Source organism: Arvicola amphibius, chromosome 6 (assembly GCF_903992535.2).
Source record: "Arvicola amphibius chromosome 6, mArvAmp1.2, whole genome shotgun sequence".
Classification (NCBI taxonomy): Eukaryota; Metazoa; Chordata; class Mammalia; order Rodentia; family Cricetidae; genus Arvicola; species Arvicola amphibius.
Genome location: NC_052052.2, coordinates 3,837,212 through 3,863,858, shown reverse-complemented (window position 1 = coordinate 3,863,858; position 26,647 = coordinate 3,837,212). Strand labels below are relative to the sequence as shown.

General features: G+C 52.3%; 1 protein-coding gene across 1 annotated transcript in view; it reads right to left on the bottom strand.

Moving 5' to 3' along the window:
• Positions 1-26,647, bottom strand: part of Kcnab2 (potassium voltage-gated channel subfamily A regulatory beta subunit 2) — an 88,905-nt gene that overhangs the window by 10,162 nt on the left and 52,096 nt on the right. Inside the window, exons 3-8 of the mRNA XM_042055249.1 lie at positions 12,680-12,723; positions 11,774-11,811; positions 6,629-6,708; positions 4,037-4,081; positions 1,522-1,566; positions 463-506 (exon numbers count right to left, since the gene is read on the bottom strand). Coding sequence (XP_041911183.1) covers positions 463-506; positions 1,522-1,566; positions 4,037-4,081; positions 6,629-6,708; positions 11,774-11,811; positions 12,680-12,723 — 296 coding nt within the window. The remainder of the gene's footprint in view (positions 1-462; positions 507-1,521; positions 1,567-4,036; positions 4,082-6,628; positions 6,709-11,773; positions 11,812-12,679; positions 12,724-26,647) is intronic.

The following is a 26,647-nucleotide window of genomic DNA, read 5'->3' as shown; positions in this document are numbered from 1 at the left end:
CCTTCCCAACGCCCCGAGTGTTGTGTGTGGGGGGATGTGCTCTCACAGCCCCACTTCGAGACCTTCTGACACATGCTCAGGGTGTCTCGCCCAGGATCGTTCAGACAGTGCGTGGCTCAGCCTGGCCTGAAAGCTGGCCATCTCTGTCCAGGCTCAGGTTTTCTGCCTCATGGCTTTTTGAAGCAGAAGGAAGGGTTCATGTTCTCCAGGGTCGAGGCCTGGGCTGGATCACTGAAGGGAAGGCTACTATGCCTCTTAGCTATCCTTCAGAGGAGATCATGAGCTGGGGACAGCATGGCTAGAGCCCTTCCTCACCCAGGAGGTCACGGGCTGGGGACACCACAGTTAGAGAGAGTCTCTCCTCACTCAGGAGGTCAGGCTGGGGACACCATAGTTAGAGAGAGCCTCTCCTTACCCAGGAGGTCACGGGCTGGGGACACCATGGTTAGAATCCCTGCTCACCTTCAATTATGTGCTTCCGGGAAAGGCCTCTCTCTGTCTCCGCTCTGAAAAACAGGCCAACAAGGTGGGAGATGAGCAGCCAGCTGGGGATAATGCTTACAATAACAATGCTGGAAAATGCAGGTCAGAACATGCGACACCTGCGGATAACAGCTCCAGGCTGAAGATCAACGGCTTAGGTGTACCTGGACACTGACCCCAGGGTGGCAGTGAGGCAAAGGCTCTAGGCTTCAATATTACCTTGCTGCTCAGCTTGGATTTATCATTTATACTTTTTGAGACAGGTTTTCCCTACATAGCTTAGGGTACCCTCAAACTCATGATCCTCCTGCCTCAGCTTCCCAAGTATTGGGGTTACAGATATAAGTCCAGCTAAGAATTTATAAAAATTAAGAACCAATATTTCTTAAATTTTTTTTTGAGATAGGGTCTCATGTGTCCCAGGCTAGCTTCAAATTTGTTACAAAGCCATGGATGACCTTCAACTTCTTGATTCCTCGTCCTCTGAAGTGCTGCAATTATCAGCAGGAACCACCGTAGCTGACTGGGTATGAGGAGGAAAACAGGGCTTCGTGCATGCCAGGCAGGCACTCTACTGACTGATCCTCATCCTCAGCCCATAAATCTGCTTTATAATCTCCAGGAGATAAACTTGATAACTTCCTCAAGCTCTGTAGAGAAGACAGAGCCAGACACCTGGAGGCTGGCAGAGGGATAGGTGGTCCAGAGACTTTAAGATGGTTTAGACAGGTCACGATTTTCTATTTTCTAGAGTTTTTATAGTGTCATCATGTAAGTAAAAATAGCAATTAAACAAGGCTTGAATAACAGACACATTCAGCCAAAGCTGCTTGCAATTTGGGAAGGGACCGGATGGGCGTGAGGTCCCCAGACTGGAATGAGTGCCAGCCTGCAGATAGATGTGCAGAGGCCAACATCCTCCTCCTTCCTCAAGGACAACAGTGTGACCCTTGTCCCGGCTTTGGCAATGGTGTCTCCACGGGACTCGGGGCTGCAGTGGCCAGCTACCCCTGGGGCATTGCAAACTGTGGCACTTACTTTCCTCCCCAGAAGATCTTAGTGGTGATGACGAGGCTGGACCGTCTGCAGAGCAGAAGAGAGGAGTTACTGGACTTGGCTGGCCCTTGAGGTCTTCCCTCAGCCTCCACCTAGGGGTCCTACAGCTGTCACACCTGGGAGCCTGGTGTGAAATGGGTGTTTCTGAATTGTGAAGTTCTCGCCAGGAGCCAAGCGCAGGGTCTGGTTCTCCCCACTAACAGATGAACCAAGCACCTCAACGCCGCAGGGTATCAGGGTCTGACAGTGGAGATGCAAGGTAAGAGCAAAGGTTTGCAGGGATGGGGACAGTGGCTTTCCCATCCCTATGTGTGTGCCTCAGCCCCATGAGGGCCCACTGAGGCAGGAGAGCCTCAAGTCGGACTCACAATGCCTGCTCTGCTGCCAGACATGGGCAGTGCCGGCTTATGCCCAAGGAGTGATGACCTAGTGTGAGTCTCCCCATACACACCATCAAGCACTTTATCTTGGATTACTGAATGGGAAGTAATCCATTTGGGATTGGTCAGCACCAAGGGGAAACAAGCGAGCTGTGTGAGAGAAGAGGGGAGGGTGCCAGGAACCCTGTGGTGTGAGGTCTGGTCACCGAGGTTCTAAGTGACCATCAGGAAGGTCAGGGAGGAGGAGGGAAGGTCCAGCTATACCCGGGTCTTGGGATATAGGGCAGGACTTGGCCTAGAATGACAGTCAGGGATCTGCTTGAGTGGGTGCTTTGGGTTCTGTGGTGTCTAAATGAGAATGGTCCCTGCAGGCTCATGCCTTTTAAATGCTTGGTTCCCAGTTACTGGAACTCTTTAGGAAGGGTTAGGGGTGTGGCCTTCTTGGGGATTTGTCACTGGGCTGGGCTGTGAGGTTTCAAAAGCCCATACCAGGCCCAGTCTCACCTTGGAGGTCTGCAGCTTGTGGATCAGATGTGGGCCCTCAAGAAGTGATTTCTCAGGTGCTTCTCCAACACCAAACCTGCGTGCGTGCGTGCGTGCGTGCCTGCCAGCCCGTGTGCGTGCCTGCCTGCCTGCCAGCCTGTGTGTGTGTGCCTGCCTGCCTGCCAGCCGTGTGCGTGCCACCATGCTCCCCACCACGATGCTAATGTACTAAACCTCCAAAACTGTAAGCCAGCTTCCAATGAAATGCTTTCCTTTATAGCATTATAAATGAAATTATAAATCAAGACATTTCCTTGTCTTGATCATGGTGTCTCCTCCTAGCAATGGAATAGTGACTAAGACAGACTCTTATTCTGCTATTTTTGAGCTCCGCCACCTTCTAATCCCTGCAGGACATGATTTTCAGGGTGCTGGGCTGAAGCTTGCCACTCTCCAGGTCCAGCATGGCCTGGCCAGGCCACATTGGTGATTTACAGACCCAGACAGTCTGTCTTCTGCCGCACACTGGTCCCTTTACAGACGCAGACAGTGAGCTTCCGAAGGTTGGACTATCTCTGAGGTCCTTGGACAGAGAGGATAGAGTTCAGCTGAGAGCTAAAAGGCCGTCACACTTGAACCTCTGTGTGGTGTCCCTGTCATGCCTAGGCTACCTGGGAATGCTCACTGACTGTGTTCAGGAAGTTCATCCCATGAAGCTCTGTGAGCGGAGCGGGACAAAGGACAGCATCACTTCTGCCTCAGAGAGCTGGACTGTGCACCATGGGGACATGGCGAACACTGGTACCCTGGCCTTAACTGCTTCCATGGCACCCACTGTGGTGTAAAGGCTCACTCCCTCCAGACAGGGTGGAAGACACTTTTGGGCTGAGTTCTCCCCCTCCAGCAGGGAAAACTGGGCAACTTGAGATTTCAGCAAGGTTGTACAAGGATGCCACAGGCGGTACTTTCTGCACATACGATGGGGTTTCACCTGGCGGAGAATGCCCTTGAGTGCCTGCTTCTTCCGCCTCCTGATGGGCGCGTACCACTCTGCCTCATTTACATCTTGCTGGGAATTGAACCCAGGCCTGGCAAGTACTCTAGCAACACTCCCAGCCCTGGGCAGGACTCGTTACTGCCTAACCTACTGGTCCTTGTGGGGTACTGAATTAACTTTTCTATTAAAGGGGAGAGAGAGGGAGAGAGAGAAGAGGCTGGGGAGCTGGCTCAGTGAATAAGGGTGTGTGCTGTCAAGCTAGAATCCTTGAGCTTGAGTCCCTGAATTCACACAGTAGGGGAAGAGAATAAGCTTCCACAGGTTGTCATTTGACCCCAACATGCACAATGTGGCACATACCTACCACATGTAAGTAAACAAATGTAATGATAAAAAAAAATAAGAAAGATCACACAAGCGGCTGACGGACCACCCCTGTGGTCATCAGCAGAGACCAGTCCCCAAACACTGAATGGCTCCCACTGCAGTGCTGGCCAAGTCCAGGCTTGCCCCAGGCAGATGGCCTGCCCACCCCAGCCAGGAACCCCAGGATGCATTCGCCTCTCCTGCCATGCATACCGCCCTCCACCCCCAGCCTCCCTTGTGTGCCCTGGAGACAGACCGCAGAGATAATTACCTCCATCCCTTCTTCTTAATGATGTTTCCTAATACCACTTCAGCCCTGCAAAGCAAGAGAGAAAGAGAGGCAGACATGGGGATTTCATCTATGCATAACGGAAAAAGAAAAATCAAACCCAGCCCCACCGTGACGATGAGCCATCGGGTCCCCTCTGTGAAAATGCCACTGGGGTTGGAATGCCAGGCGCCTATGTGGCCTTGGCCCAGTGGCTCGTTCCAGAAGGGGTGAAGTCTGCAACTGCCCAGGACTGGCAGTGGAGGTGGGGGTTGCGGGGCACTGCTGGTCCTCTGATGAAAAGGCCTTGTCCTGGCAGCAGCAACCTCTACACTTGTTGGGGAGGGAAAGGTCCCCAGGACTGGCTTCCCCCGTCAGCTGCAGGTACCCCAGGGAAAATGCTCAGCCAAGGGACATGGGTAAAATGTTCAGGTGAATTTATGTTTAAAAGGCAAGCTGTGCTCCAGGTGTTCTCGGCACGTGTTGTCTCTGTGTGCAGAGACGGTGCACTTCCTGGGGCCAGCGCGGGGCTTCCAACAAAGCCTGTGTGTGCCTGTGTGCAGACATGCGTGACTGTGTGTGTGTGTGTGTGTGTGTGTGTTTGCGTGCAGCTCGTTCCTCTCTTTAAACAACAGAGAGCCGCCCAGCCCACTGCCTGTTCTTGGCAATGGCTCAGGGTCCTGCTTCAAGCCGGGGCCAGCTGGGGTCACAAGCTGGCTGTTCCAGCTTGGCACAGGAGTGCGGATTAACTTTTAAGAACTTTTTGCTTGTAGCAAAATGTTTCTGAGCGAAAACAACAGACGGAAAATGATCCAAACCCAGCGCTACATTCCAATTATAAAAGCGCCTGAGTCATCCACTCAGAAATAATGGGCTCTAATTTGCAAGCTGTTTAGCATATATTCTGAATGCCCCTCATTTATGGTCAGGACGTACTGAAAATTCAATCAGGTCTGGCCTCCTTTCATTCCTTGGTCCTCCAATTTGTCAGACAAAAGACCAGGGGAGGAGTAAGATGATAGTGAAGGCTGCCTGAGTGGCTAACCCACGCCTGCTGCTTGCAGTCTTGGTTGCAAGCTATGAATGTAGGCACAGAAATACTGCAGGTCGCCGAGAAGCACACAAATTACTGTCAGAAAGATATGTGTGTGCTCACCCCTGGTCAGCGAGGGGGCAGCTCTGACTGACTGCTTGCTGGAGCTACGGCTAGCCCCTTGGTCAGAGAAGCTTGGCCTGATCCCAAGACACAGTGCGCAGCTTCTCAGTCACGTTGGCTGCTGGTGTTAAGGTATCTCTGCGGTGTGAGCGGGCTGGCTTAGCGACGGGCTGGACTGTGGAGCTACAGCAGCTGGCTGAAGAGCTGAGGGTAGCAGGCTCCAGAAGCAATGCCATTCAGAGCAGAAAGCTTTCGCCTGAGGCCTTGGCTTCTAGCAAGTGGCTCCTTAGAGGCCCCAAGGATGCTCAGTGTCTGGCATGGCTGTCCTGGCATGCGAGCTTTGAGTGTCCAGTTAAACAGAAGTGAAGGCAGTGACAGAGTAGAGTTTGGGGAATGCTCAGTGATGGGGCCATCTGGAGATGAAGGAGGTGGCATTAATCTGTGTTTGCTCTCCTGGGCAGCAAAGCCGAGGCAGGAGCTGGGCCAGGGAAGAGACAGGGAGATGCCTCTGGGCTGGGCATCTGCACCAGGCTTTTCGGCCTCTGGCTGCTCTGCCTTGCTCATCTGTCTGGAGAGCATCTTGCTGTGATTGGAAGCTGCTTTCTGTTTGGAGGAGGGGTGATGGGATGTGGTAGAGGAAAGACCCAAACACTGTTGACGGAGGCTATAGGGGGTGCGGGACAGCTGTCAGCTCCCCAGGCCCTTGGTAGGGATTGGGCAGCGGTCCAGCTGGGTTCCCTGATGCCTGGTGCCATGGGACCTGCTCTAGGTAGCAGGTAAGATCCCAAGGCCCAGGGAGCAGGTGCTGGCCCTGCGGCCATGGCACATAGCAGGTCAGGGCCGCAGCCAGCCCAGCTGATGGGAACTTGGCTGGCTCCAAGCAGGAGCGGGCTGTAGGGAGGACAGAGAGGGAGCCAGGGAATGATTTCACCAACAAAAACTGACTTTTGGAAATGTGATGTAGGAGACCGGATGATTTGATTTCAGCCCGTCTTTAAAATCGAAGCCAACAGCTCTGGCTGAAGAGCAGTGAGCCTTTGCATAATTGAGTTGGGAAGTTCGTTGTCAAGACAGAAAGCGCTTCCTTCGCACCAAGGTCTGCCAGCGCCTGCCCGCTCCGGCTCGGAAAGGCTGTCTGCCCCACAGCCCCTACAGGCCCGGCTCATGGGGCTCCAGCTCACCCACACAGACGGGGACAACAGTAAATCCCGGCTGCAGCTCAGCACTGTGCCTTGTTAACCTCAGTGCCAGGGCACACAGAGAGTTTGGTGAGCAGCCAGCGCCTGAGTGTCCCAAGGCTGGCCCCATCCAAATATCTCCTAGGATCATTTAGACTTTTAAAGAGAAGACAGAGTGGTAGATACTATCATGGGAAGGAGAGACAGGAACTGGAGATGTGTCTCTCTGAAGGTGTCTTCTGTCCGTGAGAAGGTACATACTTGCCAGCAGCGTAGACCTCTGCGGTATCGAACAGGTTGATGCCATTGTCATAGGCCAGGGTCATGAGGTGCTCTGCCATCTGAAATGACAAGACCGGAGCTGGTGGGGCCAGCACTGTCGTTCCAGCTCCAGGGAGGTTCTAGGCAGGGGTTCTCAACCTTCCTGATGCTGTGGCCCTTTAATAGAGTTCCTCATGACGTGGTGATCCCTGACCATATAACTATTTTCATTGCTACTTCATAACTGTAATTTTGCTTCTGTTGTGAATTGTAATGTAAATCTCTGTGTTTTTCCGATGGTCCTAGGTGATCTCTGTGAAAGAGTCACTGGAACCCAGAGGGGTCACGACCCACAGGTTGAGAACCACCTCTCTGGAGCATCAGCCCCATGGCCTTGGTGTTTCTCCTGGCTCCTCTGTCCTTCCTGCCATTGCACAGGGAGGCAACAAACCCTTCACAAAGGACAAAGATGGCAAGAGAGATGAGGGAAACAGCCTGCTGGCTATGAATTTTCTGAGATAATCATGGAATGTGTCCCCTGTATTGGGTTAGTGTCTCCCCAAAATTCAAATGAACCAGAACCTCAGGATGGGACCTTATCTAGTAGCAGGGTCTTTGTGAATATATTTACTAGGATGGGCCACATGGCCTCCTGGAGGGCCAGCCATGCCGTCCAATGTGACTGGCATGTTAGAGGGAGGGCTATCTGGAGGTAGACTGCAGCAACATACCTGCAAGCCAAGATATGCCCCCAGGAGCCCAGAGAGACAAGGGCAGACTCCTCCTCCAGGCCTCTGGAGGGACCAGGTCTTGACTGAAGACATGTGATTGGCAGCACCTTGCCATGTCAGTCATGAGAACCGTGGCCAATCGTAGTGGAATGCTCGCCCCCCCCTTTTAAGATTTTAGCTCTGGATTTATCTGTATAAGGATACACCTCTCCCAGCTACCGTGGCAGGGCTGCACACTGACCACAGAGGGTCCCACAGCCACTCTAGTGGGGCTGAGGGTTTTGTGGCCTCTGCTGGCGTTTCTCTAATACGACACGTGGGTAGCATCCTGGCCATCCAACCAACCTCACTGCTGGCTAGATCTTACTCCTTGAGCTCCCAGAAGGGTGAGCTTTGTTTCACAACAAACAGCAATTGGTGGTGAATTTGGCCATCAAGGAAACTGGGAGCTGACCTGTGACTGATGGCCCCCACCGAAATACAGCAGAGAGAAGTGCCCCGAACACTGCTGTTCTCAAAGTGCCAAAGCTAATGAATGCAGCTCAGGCACCAGACCTCCCTTCCCAGGCAGCCCAGAGCGGCTGGATGGTTCCAGCCTCCTGCCTGGTTCTCTGGTATCCAGTAGGAAAGAGGTGTGTGTGTGTGTGTGTGTGTGTGTGTGTGTGTGCGCGCATGCACGCATGTGTGCATGCCCGTGTGTCTGTGTGTGCACATGGCATGTGTGTGTGTGAGCATGTGTGCATGCCGAGGGACTCTGGGAGTGAAGGGCACTGCTAGGGGAGTGGACCCATGCCCAGTGGTGGTCATGAGAAGGTGGATTTGGTGCTGCTTATTCCCTGATTCGTCAGGGGATCCGAGATATCCAGGCTGTGCTAAAACCTAATTTCCAAACCCTGCAGCTCCTTCAGTGCCTGATGCAGAGCCACAGCCGCTGGGGTCTGAGAGCCAGAAGGATCAGGATGATGAGGCCACGGGGCTCTGGAGAGCAACCTGCAGGGAGGTTTGCTATCTTTTCCACTGCAGCTCAAGTGTGAGCATGTCAAATGCATGGTTACTGTTGCTTTCTGGGGGCCTGATGTAACCACCGAGCCTTCTCTCCAGAGCTGCCCACCTGAGGAACCTCTACTTGCGCTGGGCATGTTCTCCTGCAATGCCAATGCACGGGCAAATGTGGTTTGTTCACAGGTGTGTTCTGTTGCTTTCACCATGACCTTTCCCAGATGTGTCTCATCAGGCAGCAGAGCCATGCCCAGGGCGACATTGCATGCTGCACCCCACTGGGTAGGGGCCATGTGGCATCCCTGGAAGGTTTCTGAGGCTCATGGCTTGCATTTTTGTCTTTTGGGGATTTTTTTTTGTTCGATAGGTGTGTGTTTCTGCCCTATCCTATCTGCCTCCCAGAAAGGAGGCTGCAGCTGCTCTGTACTTTGTCTCTAGGGCCTCCTTGGGTGGTTCCAGAGAGCTTCGCTCCTCCCCTCACTTTCTTTAAATTAGATGCATATTTACTGGAGCTGGGATGTGGCTCAGCTGGCAGAGCACTGGCCTAGCAAGCCTGAAGCCCTGGGCTCAGTTTCCAGGAAAAAAATAAAGCCAGGAGTGGCGGCACCCACCTGTAACCTCAGCACTCAGCAGGGTGAAGGCAGGAGAATAAATTCAAGGTCATCCTTGGTTACAGAGTAAGTTCAAGGACAGCTGGGAACACGTGAGACTGTCTTTTAAAAAAATGTGCTTCTGCCAGGTGGTGGTGGTGCATACCTTTAATCCCAGCACTTTGAGAGGCAGAGGCAGGTGGATCTCAGTGAGTTTGAGGCCAGCCTGGTCTGCAGAGTTCCAGGAAACCAAGACTGTTACATAGAGAAACCCTGTCTCAAAAAAACAAACAAACAAAAAAACAAAAAAACCATAAAAACAAAACAAAGCAACAACAAAAAAACCCCAAAAATGTACTTACTAAAATCTATATGAAAAACTTCCCAAACTAACCCTAAAACATTTTATGGAGGGGGATGGAGATGGCTCAGTGGTTAACAGCCCCTGTTCTTGCAGAGGACCAGGTTTGGTTCTCAGCACCTGCATGCCGGTTACATCTGTAGCTCTAGTTCCAGGGGACTGACGCCTTCTTCTGGCCTCCTCATATATGTATTTGCCTGTGGTGCGTATACATGTATGTAGGCAAACACTCAACACACATAAATCAAACTAAAGATGATAGCTCTACTGAGACAGGGTCTCACTATGTCGTCCAAATGTTCCTCAAACCCAGGCTCTTTCTGCTTCAGCCTCCTGAATGCTAGGACAGTGGCAGTTGTCACCCATTCAACAATACTGTCACACGTGTGCTACTGTGCAGCCAGCACCACCATCCTCCCCAGAACTTTCTCGGCTTCACGACGGTATGGCAGCTCCACAGGTACTGGTGGGTGGCTGTCATGATGTCACAGCGCAGGAGCCATCAAACCTTTTCCCACTGGGACAGATGTTTAACAACTCAAGCATTTTGGGCTAGATGACCTGTCCAGTACTCAGCTTTGTCCTTGCAGCAGAAGCAGCCACAGATGTGTCAACCAGTGAGTGTGACTGTGTGTCAATAAAACTTTACTCACAAAGGATGCAGACTCACAGAGACAGGAAGTGAATTAGAGGTTAGCAGGGACTGGGCGAGTTACCACCGCACGAAGGTGCGGAGTTTCTGTTTGGAAATGGAAGTCATACTTGCACAGCAACATGAAGACACCCAATGAACTACACCCCTAAAATGATTAAAATGGTCATTTTGTCTGTGGGTGCCCGTATGTACTTACACACAGGGCTAAGGGGCAACCCTGGGTGTCTTTCCTAGGTTACTGTTCAACTGTCCACCCTGACCCATTTCAGTCTCTCATTCGTCCTGCAGATTCCGCTAGGCTGTCTGGCTGGTGATCCCCCCATGTCTACTGCCCCAGTGCTGGGATTTCAAGTACACATTGCTATGTCCCCCTTTTTTATGAGTTCCTGGAATTCAACTTGCTGGTGAACACTTTAATGGCTGAGCTATCTCTCCGGCCCTAACATGGTAAATTTTATGGTTCATATATCTAACCAAAAGTTCTCAGGATAGGGAGGAAAGCAGTTCACAGTAGCCTTGGCTTCCTGACTGGTTCTTACCCAAACAGGCAGAGAGTAAATACTCTGCCCTCATCACACGACACAGCCAGGGGTGCCTAACATTTGGCATATTGATCTTTTCCCTACACCAATTACAGGATCTAATACGAAAATCCTTGTTCCTTTACTACTTGTTTTTGTCTGCGCATTCTCCCAGGACCCGAACTCTGTCATCTGCTCCTCCTCCGGCGTGATGTCATCAAGGTGTGGCCCCCCAGCATCTTTATCCTTGTCATCCTGCCCATGACTGAGACACGAAGGGGAGCAAGACAGCTGGAGCTGACATCTGAGATTCATTCATCAATACTCCCAGTGCCACAAATCTGTTGGTGACAGAGTCGCTTGTCCACAAGGACACCATGCCCTGTGGCTAGTGTCTCCCTCCACAGAGTCCTCCTACCGACTATCAGCAGCCACCCTGAACGGGAGAGGCTGAGTCAGACACGACTTGTTTGAGACAAACCACACGTGTCCCAGGGCTCCAATTTCTACTCTGAGCTCTGGGGACCAGCGTCACCTTAGAAGCTCCCGACTCACCCTGAGTCTTCAGCAGCCTCAGAGCGCAGGACAAATGGTTCAATGACCAGCTGTTGTTATAAAAAAATCTAGAGTACGAAACCACACACTGCATTTAAATCTCCGTGGAAGCCAAGTTTTCCCTAAAAACTGAGCAACTGCAGCTAACAAGGTCTCAAATGGAGTCGCTTATTAATTTTTAAACATGAGCCTTTCTACAGCAAACTGGGCAAACACAGCGGCCGGGAGCTCTCTCTCTCTGACCTCCCGCTGTGCCGAAGGGCACCCCTGTCCTGACAGGCCCTGTAACACCGGCAGCACTCAGATCTGCTTTTCTTAGAGTCACCTTGGGTCCCAATAGTAGATAAGCCCCAGAAGACAGCAGTTCCCAGTAGTCAGAGGGACATGTGGTCAGGAGCACAGCGGGTTAACAGATGCGTGTGGATGGGTCACTCATGTGGCATACTCAGAGGGGCCCAGCTTTATCACTGGGAAAACACGGGCCTTGAATTCGGGGTGAGCTGCAGCACAGGTGTCACGTCCATGAGAACCCTGGACTCCCAGGATCCCACAGTGCCACCGGGTGTAGCGCCTGTCTCGGCCACTACCCCTTAGCCTGTCTGACTACGGGGCAGGAAACCCCCAACAAACAACGAGAAAGAGTCTGCCACGGTGGCTTCTGTGAGCACACACAGTCCTTAGTTTATGCAGGGGACTTAACTGTGTGCTTGGGGCCGAGGGCTCCCTGTCTTACCTCATCGGTGATCTGGCCCCCGAAGGTCACCCATGTTCCTAGAAGGAGAAAAACAGGCCCTGAGATAATTTTGACAGTACGTGAGAACAGTCTCGTGGGTGCTCAGACTTTAAAGCGTAGGGCATCCATCGGGTCAGACACAGCCACATGCCACCCACTGCTCTGTGTGGAACACATCCTGTGTGTGTGGATACCTGGCCTCCAGGGTGAATCTCCAAACAAAGCTAACAGCAGTCTGTCAATAGGACAGACAGCTGGGTAACCTAAGGAAGGCTGTGGCCTCTGAAATGTCCATCCGGAGCCAGGTGAGGAGGCTGAGACAGGAGGACCGCTCTGAGTGTGAGGCCAGCATGGGCTATGGTGTTGATGTGATACTGTCCCTAATGTGAGACCCTCTGAAGCCAGCGTGGACTATAGTGTTGGTGTGGTACCGTCCCAGAGAGTGGACGAGGGTGCTTCCCGGATGACAGGCTCGGCTTGGAGAGGCTCAGGTGTGGGCATTAGGGTGGGAGGGTAAAGAGTGCCTTTGCTTGAAGGAGGGAAACAGCAGGTTCTGAGGACTGAGCTGACATCCAGCAGAAGGAACAGGGCAAGACTGAACCGTCTTTCCTGGGGACTGTCTCTCTGAAGTGAGGCTTCGAAGCCAGAAAGAAAGCTTCCTGGTTCAGTAAGCCTCAGGGGCTGCTCTGACTTCTGGGTAGGAGTGAAGGGCTATGTGCAAAGAATTCTCCTGGCCTCTCCTGGCTAAGGCTAAGGGTCTGTCCCTTCCTTTTTTTCCCAGCTGCTGGTTGCCATGGCAACCTAATCTCCCAGAATTGTAGGCTCTCAGTGTAGCTCTCTGTTAAGGGTGGGGCCGGCTCGTTTGAAGCCCCCATATCCTTACTCATGAGGGGTCCCTGTACTTACCAAGCCCCAGGCAGGAGACCCGGAGGCCGGATTTTCCCAGGTTCCTGAAAAAAGAAAGATTGAGTAAGATCTTGGCTTGGGCAGGATGCTGCCAGCCAGGCTTGAGCACCAGGGCCAGCCCGTTGCCTGCTTCCACCCAGTCAAAATGTTTTCTGAAAGGCACAGGGAATCATCCGAGGGAGGCCTCTGCTAACCGGCCTTGGGGGTGACATGCCAGTTGTTCCCCAGGACCACACGGGGCTCACACAGGCCTGCAGGGCAGATGACGGCAATAACAAGGGCTATTGTTGTGATGGACAGGCTGCGTGGTGACTGACTTGGGTCTGTGTGTGGCCGCAGGGTCCAAAGCTAAGCCCCCTCTTGAGGGAGCATTTGTGACCTCTATTATGGGTTATTTGTTCTTCTTTGAGAACAATGACATGCAGTTAGTCTGGCTTCATCTGAGCCTTTGTCCTTCGATGTCCCAAAGGCCAGTGGTGTGGGTGGCACTGCGGTTCCCTGGCAGGGTGGCTCTCACATTGTCACAGCTTGGCATCCCGTTAAATAGCCTCGCATGCCCACTGAGGCTCCTACACCTTAGCGGATGGACAGGCTTTGGGGTCATCATTAATGTTCTTAGGAGGCTGTAGAGGGTGAGACACTTCTGCCAGAGACTGGGCCATCTGTCTGTCCTTGTACAGGTCAGCCTGGAACCCCCACCCCAGGAGCAACAGTGCATCAGGGGCTCTTAAACATCATTAGCTGTAGGGTGCATCTCATGAGTGCCCAAGGCAGAGGACATACAGAGGACATCCTAGGAAGTGGGGATGTTCCCCATGGCAGCCAGCTCAAGCTACCCACGCGGTGGTCCGTAAGCACCCACGCGGTGGTCCGTGAGCACCCATGCCTGGCCTGTGTGTTGGAGACGGGCATGAGCTGCCCACACGGTAAGGCGGACAAGTGACTGGGTGCCATAGCTCTACCAGGGCCCTTGCCCTTCTAGGGCTGCACTCCCGTTTCTCTCATGGGCTCCTGCCGCTCCGTGTGTCCCTAGGCTCCCCAAAGGCCAGCCACTCCCAGGCCAGCTGGGTACTTCCAGCAAGGATGCCAGCTACTGCGAGAACAGGTCACACAATTCCCAGGTCTGGTGCCATCACAGGACATTGACTTACATGTATTTTGTTTCCCAAAGAGGCAGCTGCCCAAGACAGAGTGTATGACATATGAGACGTTTCTCTTTATACAAAACCATCAATGCATACTGCAAACAGGCGCGAATGAACCATGGTGCCATGGTCCCAGCATTTATTTTTTTGACAGGGGTTTCTCTATTATGTAGCTCTGGCTGTCCTGGAAATCACTATGTGGACCAGGCTGGCCTCAAACACACAGAGATAAATCTATCTCTGATTTCATCTCTGACTCCCAAGTGCTGCAATTAAAGGTATGTGCCAGTATGCCTGGCCTGGTCCCAGTATTTGGAGGTCTGAAGCAGGGGGATTGCTGAGAGTTTGAGGCCATCCTGGGCTGCATAGCAAGATCCTGTCTCAAAAACCAAAACCCAAACCAAAACAAACAAATAAAAATCCAAAACAACAACCCCCCCCAAACTTAATATATAGTAATATTTATGCATTAAAAAGAGAAATGAAGCCGGGCGGTGGTGGCACATGCCTTTAATCCCAGCACTCGGGAGGCAGAGGCAGGTGGATCTCTGTGGGTTCGAGGTCAGCCTGGTCTACAAGAGCTAGTTCCAGGAAGGCTCCAGAGCAACAGAGAAATCCTGTCTCGAAAAACAAAAACAAATATAAGAAGAGAGAGAGAGAGAGAGAGAGAGAGAGAGAGAGAGAGAGAGAGAGAGAGAGAGAGGATGTTTCTGTTTCTGGGTTTCCCCGTTTTAAATCAGTGAATTCAGCCAGGGGTGCCGTGAGTACTGTCTATCAGCACCAGGCCACCCGCAGACCCGGGCATCTGGAGCTAGCCAGATCTGGACAGAAAGGAACTGTAGTGGAAAGTGACCAAAGTGCCCAGAAGGTCACACTGATCATGGAGATGCAAGGTTTGACAGCTGTCACAGTGAGATTTTGGTTGCTGATAAAAGCCATGACAAAAAGCAACTTGAAGAGGAGTTTTGTTTTTGTTTTTGGCTTACTTATTCCTGGTCACCGACCTCTGAGAGAAGCCAAGGGAGGAACTCAAGCAGAAGCCATGGAGGAGCACTGCTTTCTGGCTTGTTCAGCCTGCTTTCTTTCATAACCCAGGACCACCCACCCAGGAGCGGCACTGCCCACAGTAAGATGGGTCCTCCCACATCAACCATTAATCGAGAAAATGCACTACAGCAAGCCCACAGGCCAAACTGATGGGAGCGTTTTCTCAGCTGAGGCTCCTTCTTCCCAGATGACCCTGTCCTGCGCCACCCCGATACAAAGCCAGCTGGCACTGAGGCCGTTGGGTCACATAACACTTTGAGAAGTGCAGAAAGACTACTGATCTCTTCCCTGGGAATATAGTCACAAATACACCTAGGGTCCTATTTGTAACATTTCAGGGTTTGCAGAACCCTGGGCCCTCCTGGGTACCCGGTCTGGATAGAGCCAGGTGTTGAGAAGACAGGCTGGAGCCGTCTTCACACGTGACCATAGGCAGCAACTTCCTAACCAGAACAGGTCAGGAGGCAGGTTCTTGTGTGTCCCTCCAAAAACTTTTATCAGTGTAGTGCTGGAGCTGAGACTCGAACCTAGGTCCTTCCTTACACGCTGGAACACACCGCACGTTCTGGGGGAGAGAGCAGCTTAAGAAGCAGGCAGGAGAAGACTCAAAACACAAGGCTGGGCCACCTGTACCTGTGGCTGAAGAGAAGGCGCCCGTCGCCTGCCAGTTTTGGGTAGCGCATCTAGAAGCCATGCACTCTTAAGTCTGGTTAAGAAACAGACGGACTTCCCCAAAGGCCTCTCTCATCTCCTGCGCCTGGGTGTGGGTCAGGGAGTGCGGCTCCGGGTGGTGTTCTCATCTACTGTCCTTAGGGACACTTTAGCAAAACCAGGCCACTGCTCCATGCTGTAATTACCCTGCTCAACTTCTTTTGTTAAATGACGGTATTAGTCCTGCCATCTGCTGCCAGGCCTGATGCCCAAGGGCAGGCGTGGGCCTTCTTGTCTTCATCTCTGAGGGAACAGTCACCTCTAGGCTGAAAGCTGTATGGGAAAGGCTCCCTAGAGAGGGCAGGGAGCATCACAGAGCCAGGCCTGCATGGTGGCTGCCACCATGCTGTCACCCCAAACTTCAGAATGGAAGGATAATCTACACATTTCCTTTCATTAATTAAAACTTGATATGATTATAAAGTAATTGGGCAGAGTCCCTAAGCCTTTCTCACTGGCTTGCTGTCTCTCTCCTGAGGCCTGGGAAGAAGCCTCTGGAGGCCTCTCAGCATCACCTTGGCCAGAGGCAAAGCAGATTCATGGCCAGCAGTCTCCTGTCCCAATGGCTGTGCCTCAGGCTTCAGAGTGGCAGGACCCCAGGAAACAGTCTTTAAAGAGAGTTCTGGGCCTTTCATGTTAGCCACCTGGGAGGAGGATGAAGGCTGGCTCAGGTAAAGGCAAGGCGTTTACGAGGGACAGGGATTCTGGTGTTGGGTACCAGTCATGCATAGGTCTTCCCTGTACCCAGACTCTGGATGCCCAAGGGCAGGCGTGGGCCTTCTTGTCTTCATCTTCTGACTAGAATAGGGTCCCAAGGAGTGTTAACTGAGGGACAGCGATGTTGGCGCCATTTGGACATGAGCAGTACACGTCAGAGATCAGACCCTCAGGACAGACTGCTCCTCCCTCCTCCACAAGCAAGGCAAAAGCTGTGTCCTTGGTTCGGGAGACCTCTGTATCCCTTCATCCCTGTGGGCCACGAAGTTTCAATGGACAAGTACATCCGGGGTGTCTGGAGGGAAGGGGAGGTGGAGACACCAGGATCAGGCCCACCCTTCGTCCCGACGGCCTTAACCAAATGTTAGCTATGGCCCTGGGCAGTCATTATGTGGTCACTTGTGAGGCTGATGCCCACGAGGCACGAGAGCAGAGAGACCCCTTAAAGGACTTGTGGGTCATGAGCTAGATACCCTTTCTTTTGGCCCCTAGGAAACTGCACATCTTTTACAGGGGTATGGTCCCCCTCCCTCCAGATGACATCAAGAACAGACAACCAGGTCCTGCTGTGGGGAGGGCTGTGCTCTGCCATCAGACAGACGGTGCCCTATGTCTAAGAAGAGCTGGGGCTGGAATTTGAACTCAGGTGTCCAGATTGAAAGCCTTTCACTGCTGGGTCTCACCCTCCCTGTCTTCAGTGTATGCATGCATACACAGATACACACAAGGACGACATATGCATACGGACACAAGTATGAAGCTACAAATATAGGTATATATGCACATAGACACGCATGGGTATACACACAGACACATGCACATAGACATACAGGCACACATGTACACACACACAGACACACGGGGATACACATATGCACAGACAGAGACATGCACATCTATGCTGCACACACAGGATCACTGGGAGCACTTGGGCTTCTTCGAGATCCACTTTTCCCATCACGTGGAGCTCTCTGCGTGTGACACGGCGGCACTAGTGTTTTGTCCTGGCAAATCTCAGACTGACTTCAAAGTCACATCAGGTAACAAGAATCCAAACAAAAACACGCAGAAATTCATACATATGCACATAGATGCATACACACACCTGTACATACATGCATATAAACACACATACATCTATTTAGCCCTAGCTTTTAATGGCTACCAAAACCAAAATACAAACCACAGAGAATCTAGAACAGGGAATTCCATTCCAATTGTCCCCACCAAGCTTAGAGGGTGGGAAAAGAGTCCTTTACTCAGACATGGGACCCTTGCCAGCACTTGCCACAATGTGGCCTCATAGCATAGGTACATCTGGTCTACCTTCTGGGTGTTGGTCCTGGGGAGGTTTAAGCTAATTGTGATACCAGCTGGGAAATTAGGGGACCCTTCTGCAGTCAGTGGTGACCACCTGTGTTTGGACTGTTTGCCGCCACTGGGAAGCAACTGTTCCAACTCCAGTTTTAAGAAGCTTTCCCCATGAGGCTGTGTGGGCTCCAGAGCGCTTCCTTCACCTGTTCAGCCTGCACAAACCCAGGGAAGATCCCTTTCCCTGGAGACTCCATGGAGAGAGGCCCCATCCCCTTTTCCCCAGAGCCACTCTTCAGGTGCCCAGTTGCTCAGCTCCTTGGGCTCTGAGTCTTACACAGGAGTGAGAAGGACCCCAGCATCTTCTGGGCCTGTGATCTTAGCAGAAGTAGGAGGCAGTGGGGGAGCATGGCTGAGGTCAAACAGTAAAGTACAGTAAAGTCTGATGAGGTGATTTACTTTAGGAGCTGAGCCCATAAAAGAGATAAAAAACGGTGAAGGAAGATGGTGACTATATACGCCCCCCTCCACTGTGGCCCAGGAGAAGAGACTTGGAGTTGACCAAGTCTCAGCTTACTCTTTAGCAGGTCTACCAGGTGCTAAGAGGCCCTTGACGAGGGCTGCTCAGGTCTCCAGAGACGGATCTGCAGGGAGGCGGAAAGGCCAGTCCCCACCCCACAGAACGGGATGCTCTGCCTACCTATATTTCATCCCTGGCTGCTTCACGTTGGTGTCGTTGCTGTTTTGGGTGCTCTGTACTGACAGCTGTCCCAGGCTCCGGGCTACCATGGCCACGGCACGGAATCGTCCACGGGTGCCCGGGCTGGGGCTGCTGGCTGCTGAGCGACCCAGGCGTTCTTCAGCACCGCGGGTCTTCAGGCTGTGCTCTGAGCACACGAAGGACACCTGCATGTTGAGGCCGGGTTCAGCTCCTGCCGGATTCAGAAGTCACCTGCTCCTTAGGAGCCCTTCCCTGCCTCTGGTGAGACTTTATCCCAGAAGGTGAAGAAGCGGCGGGGCGTTCTCTCAGAGAAAGGATTTCTGAGGGCAAGAGAGGACCTGCCTGCGCAGCCAAGCGGATGGCATCAAATTTCCACACGACGCTAGACAAGCTCTTATCTGAGAGGAGTCAAAGACGGAGGGGGGGTTGGAGGTCCAGCAGGGAGGAGCCTTGCCCATTCTCTTCTCACATCTCCTCCATCCCCACTTGGCTTCCCCTGCTCTGGTTCTGCCTGTTTCACGTCCCTGGCAGTCTCCAAGAGTGGGCTGCAAAGGACTGAGGACTGATGGGCATAGTCGCCTTCCTCCGACAGGAGTGGACTCCCGTCTTCATGACCTCGCTGCTGGATGTATCCCTTGGGGTGGGATCCCGGGGTTGAGCAGGGCTGCCTTGACTGCATGCTCCTGGGGTGGCAGCTCAGAGGAGTCTCAGGGAGAGCAGCTGCTTCTCCTGCCTGGCTCCTGGCTCTGCACATGGGGTGTCAGAGGCTCCTGCCGAGAGCCAGTGAGTGCCCCGTCAGAGGCGGTGCTGAAAAGCCATTATTTATGATGCAGGATGCACAGCTGCCTGCCTTGCTGGTCCCGGGGGGAGGGATGGCGTGGGGGGGAGGGAGGCTGGCACTGGCTGCTCCAGGCTGACCTGCAGCCCCAAGCCTGGGTAAGCAACATTGGCTCAGGTGTGTGTCGGGGGAGTGGGGCGGTCCCTGGAGTTGGTGTTCATCTCTGTCTGCTCAGGGCCAAGTTACCAGGAAAAGGGAGGAAAAGCTTCCACTCGGACATGACCAAGGAAAGATGCTGGGTCAAAGAGACAAAGGGACCAAGACGCACAGGTTAATACTTATCTCACAGCAGGCACCAGTACGTACTTCCGTACTTCCGGAATGGACGAGTGAATGAGGGGCCTAGAGCCCGGCCCTCACATTTCCATCCTCCACATAAGGAAGGTCTCTCCCTGAACCTGGAGCTCACTGACTTGGCTAGGCTGGCTGGCCACCGAGTCTCAGGGATCCCCTTGTCTTTCACTCCTTTCCCCAAGCACCGGGGCACACGCTGCCGCGCCTGACTTTGTATGTGGCTTCTGGGGATCTGAACTCAGGTCCTCCATCTCATGTGACAGGTGCTTTGTCAGCTGAGCCAACTCCATGCTTGTGCTCTGCCTCTGGGTACAGCCGATAAGAATGACAACTTATGCTCACTGGGTGGCCTCTCAGACTTCACCACTGTTCTAGGTCAAGCTTGGCAGGCAAAGTGCACAGAGCCTGAGCCTGGTTAATGGCTCAGGGTCAAAACCAACAAGCAAGCAAACAAACAATTGAACGAACAGCACGCACCTGAAAGATCCTGCCACAGAAACTCTGGCTTCCCGTAGTGGGAGCCAGCCACAGACCTCACCGTGTGTCTGCCCACCCCAGCAAACCCTCAAGTCCCCTTGAGCTCAGACTTAATGCAAAGGGAGGATCCAGTCCCTGAGGGTAGAACTGGACCTGGGCACAGAGGTTGGGAGGATAGAGTTGGTACCTTTACCAAGGATGTTCTGGAAGGTCACCTGCCTACAGAAACCAGCACGGGCCAAGCTCCGTTCCTCTTGCCAGCAGCCCACTTAGGCAGCAGGGGTTTGCTGGCCTGAGGCCCTGCGCTCCAGATAGCCGGAGTCTCTTTCCAAGCAAACTGGGTGGAAGGAGGGCTGGGGGAAGGGCGGTTAAGTTTCTTCTGCAGCCTGGGCCCTGGAACTCACAGAAGACGACCCTGGCCTTTTAAGGAGCATGTGGCTGCTGAAGGTGTTGCAGAAGGCAAAACATTCGTTTGCCTCCCTGCTGCAGGAGGCGAGCATTGTAGCCTCCCCTGAAAATGCAAAGCCTGAGCCCAAATAGAGACATGGAAGTAACTCTGGCTAACAACTCATGGAATCTTTAAACACACACCCTTTATTCCTTAGAGCTTTGAGTACTACAGGGGTATGTTTGGCACAGGGCAGTTTGCCCAGCACTGAACCACCAAGATCTGGTCAGGAACTCGGGGAGCCTGTTATACACACAGAGTCCTGAGCCCTGGATCTCCTGCATCAGAGGCTCTGGAGTGGTCCCCAGAGACGGTTTTTAAAAATACCTTATTTTCAGTTTTAATTATGGTTATGCACATGTGTCTATGTGGGGATATGCATGTGCCTGTGTGAGTGTGTGTGTGTGTGTGTGTGTGCCCGTGCCCACAGAGGCCAGTAGAGAGTGGGACACCCAGAGTTGGAGTTACAGGTGGCTGTGAGCCACCTGATGTGGCTGATGAGAATCAGATTCCAGTCCTCTGTGAGCAGGGCACACTTCTAACTGCTGAGCCACCTCTCCGGCCAGGGGGCACTTAAGCAGGAGCTCTGGGTTTCACACGTGGGTCTAGGAGAAGCCTTATCCTTTCTTCTTTATGTATTTCCCTGTGCTGGCTAACCAGGACATCTCACAAGGGGGGACTCACTGCTCCTCCAGAGTCACTCTCAACCACAGGGTGTGCCATAAATAGCCGCGCTAATGAGTGAGGTCGGAAGAGGCAGAGTCGCCGCAGAACTGGGGACCCACTCCTAAGTATGTTCCCAGAGAATGCAAATAATATGAAACCACGAGAGCTTGAACACAAATGCCCACGGCGACATTTTTCAGCACAGTCAAAAGATGGCAACAGCTTAAATGCCCAGCAACTGACTGAACAACATGCGGGTCATCGCACGACGGAATACTATTCAGCCATAAAAAGAAGTTTTGACACACACTACAACACGGATGAACCACCACATTCTGCAACATGGGTGAACCACCACATGCTGCAACATGGATGAACCTCCACATGCCACAACACGGATGAACCTCCACATTCTGCAACATGGGTGAACCACCACATGCTGCAACATGGATGAACCTCCACATGCCACAACACGGATGAACCTCCACATTCTGCAACATGGGTGAACCCCTACATGCCACAACACGGATGAACCCCCACATGCTGCAACATGAAGCCCACGCTGCAACATGGATGAACCTCCACATGCTGCAACATGGATGAACCTCCACATGCCACAACACGGATGAACCCCCACATGCTGCAACATGGATGAAGCCCACGCTTCTGAGTGAAAGAAGCAGATTGTAAAAGATCACAGCCTGACACTTCACTTGCACGAGACGCCAAGAACAGGAAAAACCCTGTTGGGTTAGTGGTTACCAGGGTGCGAGGGGAGTAGGAAGTGACATAGGATACAGCAGTTTCTTGGTGGTGGTGGAGGGCAGGGCGGGGATGTGATGAAAATATTCTAAACTTTGATTTTACATCATCATCATTGCTTGTGTGCATGTAGGTGTATGAGTGGAGGTCAGGGGACAACTTTTATGGCATCTGTTCTTACCATCCATCTTTATGTGGGTTTTGAGACTTGAACCCAGGTTGCCAGGCTTATGTGGCAGGTCCCTCTACCTACTGAGCCATCTTACCACTTGGCTTGTGGTCATTTTTTTTTTCTCGTAAGCCTATGAACACACAAAAACTGTTGAACTATATAACGCTAGGATTTAAGTAATTCCTGGTTCTGGGGATCAAACCCAGGGCCTCTGGGAGCTGTGGAAGTACCCTGTCATTGGCTCTACCCTAACCATTTTCTTTCCAATTATATTCTGAGACAACATTTCCCTAAGATGCCTAGGCAGGCCTTGAACCTGTGATCCTGCTGCCTCAGTAGCTGGGATTACGGGGGTGTAGGCAGGCCTTGAACTTGCGATCCTCCCTCCTCAGCAGCTGGGATTACAGGGGTGTGTCATTATAGCCAGTGATTGTGCTTTACGTAAGTGAATTGCATGTGTGGGGGCAGCACATCTAAACCGGGCGATTACCCCACCCTCCAGGCCACCTTCCTCCAAAGCCTCTGGCTTTTGTCCCTGATGTTGCCTGAATCTCTGCCTTGGTGGTCACCTTGGTGCTTCCACCGTGCCACAGTATTACATGCCTGGCTACCTGTCAACATTAGACCAACCAACCAAGAAAGGACTCTGGTACTCCTGAGAACACTGAGGGCCTGAGGTAGCTGCTGGACGCCAGCCGACAGAGAGATGTTGGCAGGGTCAGCTTCTCCATCACTGCTTCAGTTCGGGCAATGGCACCAGCCCTGATGATACACTGGGTGCTCTTTCACCCTCAGCATCATTGCTTGGGCGCTAAAAAGTCAACATTCTGAGGGTCAGTGCAGAGCAGGACTCTGGCCCTGCCTTGCCCCATCAGGGGAGCCACTTAGGGGTAAATCTTTTGGGCATCTACGCAAGAGAACACTTGCCTTTAGCAGCTGTGCCAGAATTTCTGCAGCCAGGCTAAGGGGGGACCTGCTTCATGGTGAGCTGGTTTCCAGGTAGCCACTTGGCACAGATGTGAGGTCTTGGTCCTCCCTCCCATTTCTTGCCACTGTGACCTTGCAGTGAAAGCTGGGGCTGGAGAGGTCGGGGACCCACAGAGGTATGGGTCTCTGGTTGTTGGCACCTGAGATGATCACCCAGCTCCTCTGTGGTGGCAGCTGCCAGGAAAGGCAGGCCAGCATGGACACAGGCCATGGGCAGCTCTGAGCTGTGGGATTTCCTGCTTGCCAGCTGGCTCTCAGTTCCCATTCCTGGCTTGGTTCTTCCAGAATGGCCCCCTGGTCTTTCTACCTCCCTTCCTTTGGCATCTATTAGAAGTATGTCTGTATGGTGTTAAGCTGCATTTCCAAGTGGGAGATTTGGGGTCTGGTGGGCAGTGTAGGTTCCGGAGGTGAAGAAGGTCCTTTTGAGGTGGGGATGGAACCAGCTTTCCTGCAGGAGCCAGGCCTGGAGCTACGGTTACTCCACAGCCTTACAGATGCTCAGGACAGCTCCCCGAGGCTGTGACTATAGTTCTGCTTTTAAAGAAGTGATGTGGGAGGGTCTTCTGTTTTGTGTTGATTTCATTGGTTAATAAAGAAACTGCCTTGGCCATTTGATAGGCCAGCCCTTAGGTGGGTGGAGTAGACAGAACAGAATGCTGGGAGGAAGAGGGAAGTGAGGCAATTGCCATGCCTCTCCTCTCTGGGTCAGTCGCCATGAAGCCAGCCACCAGGTCAGACATGCTGAATCTTTCCGGTTAACCCACAACCTTGTGGTGCTACACTGATTATTAGAAATGGGTTAAGCAAGATATTGAAAGTTAGCCAGTAGGAGGCTAGAGCTAATGGGCCGGGCAGTGTTTAAATGAATACAATTTGTGTGTTGTTATTTCGGGTATAAAGCTAGCCGTGTGGGATGAAAAGCAGGCCTGCTCGTCTCATCACTGCAAAGAAGGGAGCTGGGACACCGAGAGGCCAAGCGGCTTGCTTGGTCACATGGTGTTTATCTTTCATGTTAATATATAAGTTCAAGTGTAATTGAGTTCCAAGGCATCAACATAGAAGGATGCTCCATGGTGTTCTATAGCCTAAAGGTGTGGATTCTGCCTTTGGGACCGGAGATAAATTGATGCAAGGACATCCTGAGCACCTGTGAAGCAGACTGCATTTGAAAACAGGATCTTCCGGCTGGGTGGTGGTGGTGCATGCCTTTAATTAATCCCAGCACTTCTTAATTTTCTTAATTGAGGTTCCTTCCCCTCAGATGACTTTAGCTTGTGTCAAGTTGCTATAAAACGACCTATCACAGGTCCCAAAGCCAATGACTGGTGGCCTTTCTACGGAGAGAGATTTGGAGACACACAGGGGAAGACGGCATGACGGGGGCCATGATGGCACGTCTACACGCCAAGGAAGAGTGAGGGTGACTGCAGCGGCAGGGAGGTCTGCGCCCCGCCGATACCTACATTTCAATGCCTGACTTGGGCCACGTTTTAATCCACCCAGCTCTAATCTCCCCCATCCTAGCAGTCGTGGGGGAGCGAGGAAGCTCCTCTTGCAGGTGCTCACCCTTGTCTAGCCATAGTGCCTTCCCTCCCGTCTGTCCTGACAGATACACATGGAGGGGGTTGGGATGATGGCTCGGCCGTTAAGAACACTTGCTAGTAAGGGAGCCGAGTTTGGTTCCAAGTACCCACATTTTTAAAAAAATGGGAATTGGTGTTTTGCCTGTGTGTATGTCTGTGTGAGGGTGTTAGATCCCTGGAACTAGAGTTACAAACAGTTGTGAACGGCCATGTGGGTGCTGGGAATTGAACCGGGATCCTCTAGAAGAGCAGTCAGTGCTCTTAACCCCGTGTCATCTCTCCAGCCCTAGAATGCACATGTTGGTTTACAGCTGTCTGTAACTCCAGTTCCAGGGGATCCAGCGACCTCTTCTGACCTGCATGGGCACCGAGCACACATGTAGTGTGCATACATACAGGCAGGCAAAACACTCATATACATGAATAATAAAAAATAAACCTTAAAAAAAGACACATGTGAATTCCCAGCTCTTCCTAGAAACCTCCTGTGGCGAGATGTGATTGCAGGCTGACAGAGCAAATTACCGCCTGCTCAATTAGGGTGGCAACCTGCCAAGGCTCCCTGGCTTATGGTACCAGCTCTGGGTCTGGAAGCAGAAAGGCAAGACTTAGGACTCCTGACCTTACAGGTGACTGAAGGTCACTTGGCCCAGGGCTAGGGCTCTCTGTCACCAGATTCAGCTCCCCGTGCTGTTCACTCCCTTCAAGGGAACAGCAAGAAAAAGTCACGCTTCAGTAAATATTCTGGAGGATGTGTTAGGATCACTCAGCACTGTCCTGTGCTTACAGAGGTGCAGACTCTCCCAGGAGTAAAGTGGCCAAGGTGAACAGGCAAACTAACCACAGAGAGGGTGGGAGGCATGATGCCAGCAGCCCAGAGAAGGTAGTGCACTGTGCAACAATCCTGGACACTGTGAAAATGTGTTGCTGTCCTTGTTAATACAAAGCTGATTGGCTGGTAGCCAGGCAGGAAGCAGAGGAGGAACAACCAGACTAAGGACTGGGAAGAAGGAGGGCAGAGTCAGGAGCTGCCAGCAGACCCAGAGAGAGCAAGTGGACATGCTGTACTGAGAAAACGTACCAAGCCATGTGGCAAAGCCTAGATAAGAAATATGTGTTAGCATAAATGTAACTGGTAGCTAGTAGCAAGCCTGAGCTATCGGTCGAATGTTTATAATTTATATTAAGTCTCCATGTGGGTTTTTTGGGAGTGGGCGGTCAGGACAGGGAAGCTCTGCCTATAGTAGTGGCTAGAAGGTTTCTCAGGACAGCCTCTCTGGGGATCGACCTTGATGCTGATGAGGGGAGGGACTTGGCAACGTGACAAGTTGGGGAGACGAGCTCCATGAAGAGGGACCTGAGGGTGCAGGACCCCGAGTATGGGAACGCAGGAGGAAGGAACTCATGCCTGCAGCACTGAGCATGTGAGAGGAGCCTGCAGTGAAGTTAGAGGCAGGAGGACCACCAGGGCCACCGAGGAGTCTGAGTTCACTCTCGGAACCACAGAGAGAAGAAAAGAAGCAACAGCCTCATCCGGCCGGCAGATCCAGGGTCTGCACCCTGGCTTCCAGCTGCCTGCAGTAGCAGCCAGGTGGGGATAGGAAGGGAGCTAAGAGAGTTCTCCTATACTCATAGAGAGGGGCTGGCTACACCCAAACATCCGATTCTCCTTCCTATTTCTTGGCATGCATGTGCATATGTGGGCGTGTGCACACACGCATCAAGGCAAGAGATCAACTTCACGTCTCATCCTTTTTGTTCTTTTGAGACAGGGTTTCTCATTGTTCTAGAACTTTCTCATAAGTTAGTCTGGCTGGCTGTGAGCCACGGAGGTCTGCCTCTCCACCTCCCCGGCACTGGGATGACAGCATGCACGACCATGATTGCTTGTCTATCTTACTTTATTTTATTAAACAAGGGTTCAGGGGAATCAAATGCAGCTCCTTGTGCTTTCAGGGCAAGCATTTTCTCGGCTGAGCTGTCCTGCTGGCTCTCTGTCCTTTGTTTTTAGTGGTGAGGGCTGAGCACAGAAAGCTTTCCCCACCTCACAGGTTCAACAGAGCTAACGGGACACTCAATTCTTAGATAG